Here is a 13,441-nt window from a genome sequence, read left to right as displayed (position 1 = left end):
CTCCTGCTATACAAGTGAAGGGATTTAAAGCAAATGCAGTCTGAAGCATGATTTGGGACAAAAGAATCAATTTTGTATAAACTGAGGTGTGTGGGCCCCCTTCTAGGGGCAGATGGGTGAGGCCCATTAGGGGAAATAGAGGAAAACATCAAAGATCCTTCTCCTTTTGTACCGATGAAGGGATTTTGACCAAATTTGGTCTGGAGTATCATTAGCCAAAGGGTTCTCAGTTTTGGTTAAAAGGAGGGTATGGTCCCTCTGGGGGCAGAGGGGCGGGGCCAAAAAGGGGGAAAATAGGTAAATCTTTAAAAATCTTCTTCTTCTCAACCAATAGAAGGATTTTGACCCAATTTGTCCTAGAGCATCTTTGGACAAAGGAGACTCAAGTTTGTATAAACGGAGGGTGTGGCCCCTCTGGGAGCATAGGGGCGGGGCCCAATAGGGGAAATAGAGGATTTTTTTTCTCCTACTATACAAGAGAAGGGATTTAAACCAAATGCAGTCTGAAGCATGCTTAGGGACAAAAGAATCAATTTTGTTTCAACTGAGGTATATGGACCCCCTTCTTTGGGGCAGATGAGTGGGACCCATTAGGGTAAATAAAGGAAAATATTTTCCCTTCTGTACAAATGAAGGGATTTAAACCAAATGTGATCTGAAGCATGCTTAGGGGAAAAAAACTCAATTTGTTTAATTTGTATAAAAAGGAAAAGGTGCATGTGAGGCCCAATAGGGGAAATAGAGGGAAATTGGGACATAACATAAAAACTCATTTTCTTGTTGTCTTTCCCACCAAAACAGATTTATATGTAGTTCTTTTTGCAACTTTGTTTCTTGTACTCCTTTGATAAACCTGAATGGTACTCAGCAGGTTTTAAATTGAAAAATAAAATACCAGGTGAGCTATTAAGGCCCCTGGGCCTCTTGTTACTATTTAAAAGAATAAATCTTCTGGTACATATTAAAGACTGGTATAAATCTCTTTTTCTTAGACTTAAATAAAGGCAGGAATAACATGCTCAGCTGAAACACATTTTTTAGCTCACCTGGTCCAAAGGACCATGGTGAGCTTATGCCATACTGCAGCTAGTAGTCATGAACGACTGAGCAGATTTTGTCTAAACTTTGGGGAAGGGGAACAAATTTTGTATAAATGGTGGGTATGGCCCCCCTGGAGCCTGAAGGGCAGGGCCCGATAGGGGAAACATAGCAAATTCTATAAAATCCTTCTTCTGTAGGAATTAAAGGATTTGGTCCATATTTGGAGTGAAGCATCCTTGGGTAAAGGGGAACCAATTTTGTATAAACAGTGGGTGAGGCCCCCCTGGGACCTGAGGGGTGGGGCCCAATAGGGGAAATAGAAGTAAAACCTTTATAATCCTTCTTCTACCATAGGGATTAAGGGATTTTATCCTAATTTAGTCTGGAGCATCCTTGGCAAAAGGGACTCAATTTTGTGTGGCCCCCCGGGGGGCAGAAGGGAGGGGCCCAATAGGGGAAACATAGCAAACTCTTCAAATAACTTCTTCTTCTGTACGAATGACAGGATTTTGTCCAAATTTGGTATGAAGCATCCTTGGGTGAAGGGGAACCAATTTTGTATAAGCAGTGGGTGTGGTCTCCCAGGGGGCAGAAGGGCGGGGCCCAGTAGGAGAAATAGCGGTAAAACCTTAAAATCCTTTTTCGACCATCAGGATTAAGGGATTTTATCCTTATTTAGTCTGGAGCATCCTTGGGCCAAGGGGTCTCAATTTTGTATAATTGATAGGTATGACCCTCCCTAGGGACATGCGGGTGGGGCTCTGTTTGAAGTTTGTTCTCGCTATATCTCAAGTACCGGATGGATGTACAATGTACTTACAGCACCTACCATGGAGTGCTATATCTTTATTTCATACCAATTATTTTAAACATATTCAGGTGAGCGATACAGGCCCTCTGGGCCTCTTGTTTCATTTTCTAAGATAAAACCAAACCATGCTAAATATAAATGATACACATAATAATTAAGAAAGAAAAACATAAGGGATAAAAATTATACAAGTCTCTTTATATCCAGGGCTGAATATAATAAGATTCCCTTCTTAAACAAGAATTGTTTATATTAAAAAAGTAAGAAAGATATATCTTAATGCATATATGCTGAAAGTGGCCTTGTATGATATACCACATGACATGATAAGTACTCTATTTCCAGGACATGGCAGGCCTACTGAAACCCCAGGCTGCCACCCTGCTGGTCGGGGCACTGCGGGACCGATTCCCTGATATGCCCATCCATGTCCATACACATGACACCGCTGGGGCTGGTGTGGCCTCCATGTTGGCATGTGCCCAGGCTGGGGCAGACGTAGTGGATGTGGCTGTAGACTCCATGTCAGGAATGACGTCCCAGCCCAGTATGGGTGCAATGGTAGCTGCTCTGGAGAGGACTAAGTTAGACACAGGTACAGTATGACTGGGACCTGGAGTGGACCAAGTTAGACACAGGTACTGTATGACTGAGCCCTGGAGTGGACCAAGTTAGACACATGTACAGTATGACTGAGCCCTGGAGAGGACCAAGTTAGACACAGGTACAGTATGACTGGAACCTGGAGTGGACCAAGTTAGACACAGGTACAGTATGAATGGTCCCTGGAGAGGACTAAGTTAGACACATGTACAGTATGATTGAGCCCTGGAGAGGACCAAGTTAGACACATGTACAGTATGATTGAGCCCTGGAGAGGACCAAGTTAGACACATGTACAGTATGATTGGGCCCTGGAGAGGACCAAGTTAGACACATGTACAGTATGATTGGGCCCTGGAGAGGACCAAGTTAGACACATGTACAGTATGACTGAGACCTGGAGAGGACCAAGTTAGACACATGTACAGTATGACTGAGACCTGGACAGGACCAAGTTAGACACATGTACAGTATGACTGAGACCTGGAGAGGATCAAGTTAGACACATGTACAGTATGACTGAGACCTGGAGAGAACCAAGCTAGACACATGTACAGTATGATTGGGCCCTGGAGAGGACCAAGTTAGACACAGGTAAAGTATGATTTGGCCCTAGAGAGGACCAAGTTAAACACAGGCACAGTATGACTGGGCCCTGGAGAGGACAAAGTTAGACACAGGTAACAGGTACAGTATGACTGGGCCCTCGAGAGGACCAAGGTAGACACAGGCACAGTATGACTGGGCCCTCGAGAGGACCAAGTTAGACATATGTACAGTATGATTGAGACCTGGAGAGGACCAAGTTAGACACAGGCACAGTATGACTGGGCCCTCGAGAGGACCAAGTTAGACATATGTACAGTATGACTGGGCCTAGGAGAGGACCAAGTTAGACACAGGAACAGTATGATTGGTTCATTAATACAATTAATTTGTGCTTTCCATCCTCTTCTGCACCCCTGGAATATGTCATGGTAAAATTGAAGTCATGAAGATAGCTATTTGATTGGTCGCTGTTAAAAAACCAATTGCCCTTGAAGATAACAGAGGAGTGACTTAGAAGCCGGTCAATCTTATGATTATACATCAAATGCTCAAACTAGTCAACTTGTTTCATCCGAGCCGCGGCACGTACAGAGTCTCAACTTTGTCATGACATATTCTAAGGATGCAGTGATCATAAGTGAGCATAACCCCTGGAGTAACTATGATGGCACTCCACAAGCAGGTGCTCATACTGATTTGATATATTCGACATACACTTTTTGAAGTGTTAATATGGCAGGTGTTTATGAGATGTGTTTGTCATAGGAAAGGCATAGAACTATATGTGTAGGTACAGCACAAATTGTTGATGTTATTTCATTACAAAAGCAATCCAAATCTATGAATATTTGTCCTTTTGTAATAATCTATTATGTCACTGAACACTAAAATAATCATTTGAGATGAGTCCTTATATGTTGGTTATATAGCTAGCTTGTTGTGTATTTGTTGGTAGGTATCAGGCTGTCTGATGTATCAGGTTACTCAGCTTACTGGGAACAAACCAGAAACTTGTACGCTCCGTTTGAGTGCTGTGTAACAATGAAGAGTGGAAATTCTGACATCTACAACAATGAAATCCCAGGTAAGAGCTGTACACAGGCTTTTAGCTCCATCAGTATAAACTTCATAGAACGTCTATAGAAAAAGAATGAATAATTAAGCTGTCATATTTATCCCGTTACCATTTTGTTTAATCACAAACTATTTAAATTTTAAAGGCTAAGTTTGTTTTGAACACAAACAGGAATTAAAAAAACTTATTTTGCATGCTGTCAAAAACTTCGGTTTCCTTTGTCAGCCAAGGTGTATATATGACCGGTGTTTTGACTATAAACTGCTGAAAACATCAGTAAAGAGACATTTCGGCAAATATCGCTATAATACTTATTCCGAATATTGAAGTTGAGTTGTGTAATTTGTGTGACACAGAGTAGTGGATAGCCTACTTATAACAGGTGTATATTAAGACTACATCATAAACAGTGATTATAGGAGATGTAATGATACATCTTGATTATGTACAGGGGGCCAATACACCAACCTACAGTTCCAAGCTTACAGTCTTGGTCTGGCTGACCAGTTTGAGGAGGTCAAGAAGACATACTCTGTGGCTAACAAGCTGATGGGAGATATCCCCAAAGTAGGTATTACCTATAGGCTACTGAAAATATATACTCATGTACAGTTGCATTTTCAAACAAAAATAAAATTAATTAATTTTACAACTCTAATAATATCTTTGTTGTTTGTCTAATATCTGAAAAATATTTATGCTTGAATTTTTTGGAGATAATAATTATTGTATTTTGAGGTTGTTGGCTGTTGAGCATCAATGTTTCCATCTGAATGGCATGAGCCTCCTTAGTCTTTTATGTGAATTCATAATGTGGGAGAATTCAAATAAAGTGAATCGTTGCATGATATATGCACCAAACCTTGTTTAATGTGTATAGATATTCTTAATAAATCCAAAACTAGAAATTTAGATTTCCTTGCTGTGCATATAGGTTACTCCTTCCTCCAAAGTGGTGGGAGATTTAGCCCAGTTCATGGTCCAGAACAAACTCACTGGAGCTATGGTGGAGGAGAGAGCAGATGAGTTGTCTTTCCCTGTCTCTGTCGTGGAGTATTTCCAGGGCTTCCTTGGTGCACCACCAGGTGGCTACCCAGAGCCACTGAGAACAAAGGTATTGTTTACAGTCTCCCAGTTTACATAGAAATTAATGGATATACAGTGTGTATTTGATATCTACAATCACATTTGCAGTACACTTTCAGCAGAGTCAGAATTTTGGTCAGGTTTAATGTGTTTTTCTAGGGTCAATTTACTGAAAATGTTCCTTCCAACTCTCTTGTAACCACTTGAAAGTTTTTGATATTTTGATTAAATTGATCTTCTTTTACACTAAAAATGTGTTTTTTTATAAATGTGATGGCCTTAACTGATATTGAACTGTTTTGTGCTGTCAGATCCTGAAAGACAAAGAGAGAATTGAGCACAGACCTGGTGAGTCACTGGCTCCCATTGACTTTGACAAGCTAAAGACAAGTTTGGAGGAGAAGCACAACCATGTTATACGTGATGTTGATGTGATAAGTTCTGCTCTGTACCCCAAAGTCACAGACGATTTCCTTGAGTTCCGCAGCAGATATGGCCCTGTGGATTGCCTGGACACAAAAATGTTCCTTGTTGGTCCCAAGATGGCACAGGAAATTGAGGTACGGTACTTGATGATTTCTAAAGGGTAAAGTGTATGACCAAACAGAATGATAGCTATACCTATAGCCTGATTATCTACTGCCGAATCAGGTTGGTGGTATATATGATTTTATGTTTGTACAACATCAGTGGAAGGAACTTTAAGTTTGTCTGTTCCTACAACGCCTTGTTAGACTTGCCATTTAACTCCAATACTCTGTTACTAGAAGTCCAACAGTCTCCAAACTCCATATGAGGATATATCTTGAAGATTACAACACCAATATATCAAATATAAGTCACAGTGACCTATATTTTCCACTTCACTGAGTCTGGCTAGACTTAACATGTAACTCTCATATATATCAGAACAGGAAAGGGGGCATTTGTTTCACAAACATTTTCAAGCTCAATAGAGTACTGTTAGACTACATAAGTTTATTTGTCTGCCTCGTGTCCAAGTAAAAGCTACATAGTGGATCTAATTGATAAAAGATTATGAACAAATGGCTGAACTCATCATGAGGTATCCATCTGGAGTGTGGAGGGTTCTAAGTTCAAATAGCAATTAAGCTTGTTTAACCCTTTCACCCCTAGGTAACTTTGGTAGACTTTACCATACATGTATCTGGATGAGTCCATTGTGGTCCACAGTGGTGAAAGGGTTGAATGTTCAAACCTGTTTTCTAAGTTGTTTAAAACTTTAGCCAGTAAACAATATTGACACTTTCATTTGATTTGCCACAGGTTAACATAGAGAAGGGAAAGACCCTGTCCATTAAGACCCTGGCTGTTGGAGACCTCAACAAATTCGGCCAGAGAGAGGTATTCTTTGAGCTGAATGGACAACTGCGTTCTGTCATCATCACAGACCATGAGGCAACAAAGGTGAAATCTCCGTATTTAAAAAAGAATAAAAAAAAATATATAACTCTTTTTATTTTGTTTTTTCAACAGGATATTTTATAATAAATTAACATGAAATAAATATGCTTCCTCAAACACACACTCCACATATAGACTCAGTATGTACCCCACATGCTAGATGAGAGATGTGCATATACCCATCCTTGAAGGTTAATCATCACCATTTCCTCATCATCATCACCAGCAGCATCATCACCAGCAGCATCATCAGATGTGCATAACACACCCATCATGTATACACATTCAGATGTTTTTAAAAGTCACTTACTATTTCTACAAAACCTATACAGATACTGTGAATCTCCATACTAGAGTTAACTATGGTAAAATCACTTAAGTGTTAGTGTATGTGAGAGGAACTGTATTATTTGCAGTGCTTTGTCTTATTCTGCTGTGAAGAGTTAAATTAAGAAATTACATATTCACCCCTATGTTGTGAGAATAAAACAAACTTCACGTGATAACAACGTTTTATCCCTTGTAGGAGCTAAGTGTCCATCCAAAGGCCGTGAAGGGAGTGAGAGGCTCCATTGGGGCACCCATGCCTGGGACTGTCCTGGAGGTGATGGTCAAGGAGGGAGACACAGTCAGCAAGGGTGACCCTATTGTTGTTCTCTCGGCCATGAAGATGGAGATGGTGGTCAATGCACCCGCTGATGGGGTCATCAAAAAAGTGGCTGTGGCCCCCAACATGAAGCTGGAGGGAGATGACCTTTTGTTGGACATGGAGTGTGATATGGAGTAGGGAATCATTTATCTGGAGTCTGCTGATATCACCAGTTCATATCACCATATATCATAGTGTCATCACTGATACATTATCACTGTTACATTACCAGTATAGACTCTTAGTTCTATTTCTCATTTTCTCATCTTTTTATTTTCGAAATTACTAACCAGTAATGTGTATCTACATTACACTATTTACCTTAAAACATATCTTGAAAAACGCTTACTTGATGTGTAGTTGATTTCACATAGAAAACCAAATCTGTTATTGTGACCGAGCTTTAATTTTTAGGTGACCTGAGCCAAAGGTTCGGTAACCTATTGCCATCTGCTTCCTCTGGAACGGTGAACCATCTTTAACATCTTGATATTTTCAGTTTTTACTGGATTTTTCTTCTTTTTTTTTTAATTTACTGCCTTGGCAAGGACCATGTTCAGGTGTAGGGGTTTGAAGTTGAGGAAATTGTGGATGTTAGCCTTTTATGGTCTTATAAGGTGCAAATTAGGGAAAATTTATGCAAGCTCGTAGTCTTCTTCTAACAGACTCTAATGTAAATGCCAGAGCTTTAGAGTTTATAATGTTTATATGTAGGAAGTTCTAGACATTAAGAGTAAGTGGTTCATGTTATATTCCTTTGACTTCATATGGAGCCTCGTAAAGGGGCCACATTATATTATAATTATTTAAGGAAAATGACATAAATAGTTTGTTCTTTCATTTTATGAAGCCATTTCAACTTCTATAAGCTGAAACAACCTTGAGAATAATACCAATACATACCAATTGCATTTAGAGTTCCTAAGCCCCAGTGAATCAGATAGGCTCCAGCAAGCAGAGGGAAATTTTACAGATATTAAAATAAAAATTCTGAAAACCTGCAAGTACAGGAGCTCTTCCCTTTCAAATAAAGACAGGCACAAAAACGTAACTTGTTTATCACATAGGCTGTGAACGACCAATGGGGCCATGATAAGGGCCAAACGTTAGCTGTATATACGGCAAATGATGTAACCATTAATTCTCTCACATTTTGATGTCACCTGAGCCTTGGCGATTTGACTTTTTTGCAATTTCTTTCTTGTTAAGCCATTATATTAACAAAACTTTGTATGGCCAAAACAATGAAGTTATTTATATTTCATTCCTTTTTGAGTGAATTACAGTTCTAGGGTTTCACATTCACAAGTTAAAAAACCATTGTTGTCATCATCTTCTATCAAAATTAAATCTGCAGTTTATAAATTATATTCCAAATGGTTTTGTCCTCCAGTTGAACAAACACATATATTGACTGATTTTTTAAGTTCATTATAGTAAACTATTTAATCCTAAATGAGAAAGTTTGATCATAGGTACACAGGACATCTGTTTTATGTATATTGTCCTTGCCAACACTAACCATATTTCACATCATTTAAGGGTCAGCGGACCATTAAGGCCCATGTGTCTCTTGCTGATTTTAATTCTTGAAATCCATATATTTTTCACAATGTAATTATGTGTAAAATGTTTCTTTATCCAACACACACTAATTTATACCGATAGTGTTTAACCCTTTCAGCACTGTAGACCATAATGGACTCATCCATATTAATGCATGGTAGTGTCTACTAAAGTTACATAGGGGTGAAAGGGTTAAGGTGTTTCCGGAAAAGAAGATTAGGATGGGCTTAACCATTTGTGTCAAAATTTGAAGGATTATTTTTTATAACTAACTTAGTCAATTATACTGATAAAAATTCTACTGTAAACACATCCCATATCCATCTAAGTCAAAACTTCTCTTATTAGAATTGAGCATCATGTATTTGTATTTTCATGACATTGTATAAAAACGCCAGATCTTGCAAACCAGGATGCATTAATCGGGAAGTATAAAATGCTGTTGTGTTTTTTATGTCTGATATATAAAAATGCCAAAACTTGCAAATTAATTCATTTGCATTTACTTACAAAACATTCTCTTTTTGTTACTTGTTTACAGATCTATATTATTCTACCAAGTTTGCTCAATCTACTTCCATGGTGTTGTTTTTTCTGTTATATTTTGTTATAAATACCAGGTAGGACGATCTCTGTTGACTGTCTACTACATGAAGCTTATAAAGTGAAATGTCCTTTTACTTGCAATCCATATATTTTTCACAATGTAATTATGTGTAAAATGTTTCTTTATCCAACACACACTAATTTATACCGATAGTGTTTAAGGTGTTTCCGGTAAAGAAGCAAGAAGAATTGAAACCGCTGAAATAATTACGGAAAGAGGTCTGATAACTGAGGTTTGATGATGTAAGAATGGTGAATCTAAAATTTCTATAGAAAATGTGTATTAAATGCCAAAAGAACTTGATTATGGAGAATCTAGTCATAATACCTGCCACTGTAGACTGATGTGTCTGAGACTGCCGTGTCTGTTTGAAGTAGTGTGTCTAAAGGCTTCNTTACCAATATTTTCAAATTCTTATCCATTGATGACATGACAAGTATTGTATTTCACTTAGTTTACATGCTGATTTCCACATCACATCTAAACAATAAAATAAAGCTACCAGTACCTATGATATAACTCAGGTGACCGCTAAGGCCCTTGGGCCTCTTGTTTAATTAAATAAAGATCAAATTAGTCCAGTAAATGCTGAATTTATTTGGGTTACTCTCAGACTTATTTCTAACTGAGCCCTAACCAAATAAAACCATGGGTAATATTGGAGACACCTTTCTCGTGATGAACTGTAGTGCAGATCTGTCTGTTATAAGTTAAATAGTACTTACACTGTAGAATGGATAGCAGCAATACATGTATAAACATATCATTTTACAACTGTATTCCATGCATTGGTGCAACGTGTAACCGTATCAAGTGCTGTAGTGCTTTCAAATGATTTAAGCCTTTCATCACTGTAGACTAAAATGGACTCATCCAGATCAATGCATGGTAGAGTTTACTAAAGTTGCATTGGGGTGAAAGGGTTAACTATTTTGATTCTTCTGGAGAGGAAATATTTCAGAAACACTTTGTTAGTTAAGTTTATTAAACATGATACCACTACTGGTATGTAACTACCTTACTGGGACTTTTTCTAGATATAAATATATAGGGGGACAGAAAGATGAATTAATATTACAAGGAGGGACAAGGAGGAGCATTTATTTATAATATACGGGTGTCTTTGTGTTCACACTTAACATCTTCAGAACATTTATTTTGCTATTTGTAATTTGTTACATGATATATATGTGTTGATATTTTCTGTCGGAAAGTTTTGTACAGGGTCTTTAAAGAATCTAACAGCCTAATCCCTCAGTAGGTAAAAGGATTTTACATAGTCTGTGTAGACTAATCCCGCAGTAGGTAAAAGGATTATACATAGTCTGTGTAGACTAATACCTCAGTAGGTAAAAGGATTTTACATAGTCTGTGTAGACTAATCCCTCAGTAGGTAAAAGGATTATACATAGTCTGTGTAGACTAATCCCTCAGTAGGTAAAAGGATTTTACATAGTCTGTGTAGATTTCAATGGCATTTATCTCGTTTGATTGCTTCAAAGTTTTTTTAAAACAACATAAAAAAGTTGAAGGGTCAACATATTTTCTAAACCTTTAAAAATGTTATCACATCTAAAAACAAATGTGGTTCATGTCATTTTCCTGTAATGTAGTGGGCATTGTTATTGTCTATAAGCCGCATATGAAAGCAGTTTAATGCTTCATTAACACAAAACATTCTAGCTACCAAGGTACTCCAAGTTAATTATACGTTGTATTTACTTATGTTTGTGATGTACTTCAAACAAATTATTCATGGACCTTTAAATTGGTAAACATTAATAAGTTTATATCATTTGCGTTAAATTCTGTGTTAAAATTTACCTTGTGAAATTTGATTCACAGTATAAACATATATATATACATATACTTCTGGTAAAAAGTTCTTCTGCCAGCAGTTATGTCAAATATTACATGATTTCTACCTATTCCATTCATTTATTGGTGTAGAATAGTGCTATAGAAATATGTTACAGAGATTTTATAGAAAGTGTGTGCAGGTAGATGTAGTCGAGTTATAGAACCTTACAGTGCTGATTTTACATGCTGTGTGATAACCGGGTTATATTTTGATGTAGGTATATGTAAGTACGTTTGTGAATAGGATCCCAATGTTTGTTGGGTAGTCATCTTCATACACAGGTTACTCATGTGCTTTTCCCCCCAGATTGCTCCTTCATGTGTAAAAATACCTTTTGTATATATTGTCTAACTAACGTAACTGACAGCACTATTAAACATTTGTTTCTTTTTCTGTTTGATTTTGATACCAAGGTAAATTAAATATATAAAAAGAGGGCATTAATTTCAGGTGTTTTACCTTTTAATTATATTTCTATATAAAATACATATGTTAACAATCTCCATTGAAGCGTGTATCAATTATTTCTGTTCCTACTAAACAGATTTTTAGTAACCAGTTCAATACATTATATATTTAAATAACTTTACAGAATTGGACTTTGTTTAAGGTTTGGCAACGATTTCTAAAAAAATAATTAAAAAGCTCGGGCTGAGGTTTTCCAAAACATTAGATCATGGTATTGCGTAAGTTTACACAAGTTTAGTTTTTGGTATGTTTTATTGATAGATTTAGGGTAGTAGGCCTAGGCTATATATAGCGGCGTTGTAGATGACTCATAAGTAGTGGAGGAAAACAAACCACTATAGTCGTCTATTATCCTAACAAAAAAACTACTGTAATATCCTATGTTAACCTTTATCATATAAAATAAGTGTATAGTTATTGTGTGCGACTTTGGTTTGAAGTCAGAAGTAATTCTAATTCTTATATGTCATATGAGATGTTATTGTGTTAGGGACCTGTATCACACCCTTTGTTATCGATGGTGTTATTGTGTTGACAGAGAGGGACCCAGAAGGGACCTGTATCGCACCCTTTGTTATCAATGGTGTTATTGTGTTGACAGAGAGGGACCCATAAGGGACCTGTATCACACCCTTTGTTATCAATGGTTTTATTGTGTTAGGGACCTTTATCACACCCTTTGTTATCAATGGTGTTATTGTGTTGACAGAGAGAGACCCAGAAAGGACCTGTATCACACCCTTTGTTATCAATGGTGTTTGCTTGTGCATTGTTTAGTTTTGAACTGTGAATGATTTATGTATGCAAGTATGTAGAACAAATAAACCATAAAATGGGTCTGTTTTTGTTTTGGCATCTATACACATGCAAACGTTATGCAGTTAAAATGATGAAAGCCGAAAATTTTTCACTTTGAGTTGTTTTTATATGTGTCCCTTGAGTAAAATTTAAAAGCTCAACCAAAAGCAACATTGAGAATAGTCAAAATTCAAAATGGTCATTAGAGCATACACTTTTTCACTTTTTCCACTATTTGGGAAAGGGTATTTTCAAATATTTTGAGACAATTAACCTAGTGATAAATTTCTACAAAGCTTTTAACAAAGCCACAGAAAAATATTTGAGAGCTACTCAGCACTTTTTCTGCGTCCTAACGTCAAAAGATCAAATAAAAAAAACAATTTCATATACATTGACTTTCATATTAAAGGAGAGGTGACTCACCTTTAATTTTTGCAAGAACTTGCTGAAAGATCATTTAATCTTCTGCTGGTCATTCACAGAGGAATACAGCTTAAAAGTATGAGTAGGGAAATTACCATGTTTCTGTCAGGTTCTATCAAAATCCTTTTCAAGTAGAATTTAGAAAAGTCAATAAAAGTGTGCAGATGTTCAAAATAAGATTATTTTTCATTTCATCAGATTTTATTGACTTACAAACTTATTTACAAACATTACATATATTCTGTCATAACAATCCAATTAAACAGTGTAGGGGAGATAACTCCAATTTAGCTTGTGAAATGAACATTTTCAACTTTGCTTTAATCACTTTCTGTTAAATCATGTATATTTATTGACAACCCATCCTACATAAAATCCAAGGGATACAGGCCCAAAGATAAGATTATATGTATTGTAAACTAGACTTCTTGACACATTCTATAAATCACTTAAGGTATAGGAGTTTCCCAACTAGT

The 13,441-nt window shown here is 37.0% G+C and overlaps 1 protein-coding gene and 1 long non-coding RNA gene across 8 annotated transcripts in view; one reads left to right on the top strand and one right to left on the bottom strand.

Moving 5' to 3' along the window:
- Nucleotides 1-9,367, top strand: part of LOC110461483 (pyruvate carboxylase, mitochondrial-like) — a 43,286-nt gene extending 33,919 nt beyond the window's left edge. For all 7 annotated transcript variants that reach the window (XM_021514949.1, XM_021514950.1, XM_021514952.1 and 4 more), the window contains 7 exons: nt 2,198-2,447; nt 3,960-4,088; nt 4,531-4,646; nt 5,014-5,193; nt 5,477-5,725; nt 6,453-6,593; nt 7,117-9,367. In XM_021514949.1, coding sequence (XP_021370624.1) covers nt 2,198-2,447; nt 3,960-4,088; nt 4,531-4,646; nt 5,014-5,193; nt 5,477-5,725; nt 6,453-6,593; nt 7,117-7,377 — 1,326 coding nt within the window. In that variant the 3' untranslated portion in view covers nt 7,378-9,367. The remainder of the gene's footprint in view (nt 1-2,197; nt 2,448-3,959; nt 4,089-4,530; nt 4,647-5,013; nt 5,194-5,476; nt 5,726-6,452; nt 6,594-7,116) is intronic.
- Nucleotides 9,368-9,964: 597 nt separating this feature from the next.
- LOC110461462 lies at nt 9,965-13,211 on the bottom strand. Its single transcript, XR_002464132.1, has 2 exons — nt 12,362-13,211; nt 9,965-12,298 (listed from the first exon to the last, which is right to left on the bottom strand). It is a non-coding gene; the product is annotated as an uncharacterized LOC110461462 (long non-coding RNA).
- Nucleotides 13,212-13,441: the final 230 nt, after the last annotated feature.

The sequence above is a fragment of the Mizuhopecten yessoensis genome, unplaced genomic scaffold (assembly GCF_002113885.1).
Source record: "Mizuhopecten yessoensis strain PY_sf001 unplaced genomic scaffold, ASM211388v2 scaffold10621, whole genome shotgun sequence".
Taxonomy (NCBI): domain Eukaryota; kingdom Metazoa; phylum Mollusca; class Bivalvia; order Pectinida; family Pectinidae; genus Mizuhopecten; species Mizuhopecten yessoensis.
The sequence above is the reverse complement of the archived record's forward strand: the minus strand, read 5'-3'. Positions and strand labels throughout refer to the sequence as shown.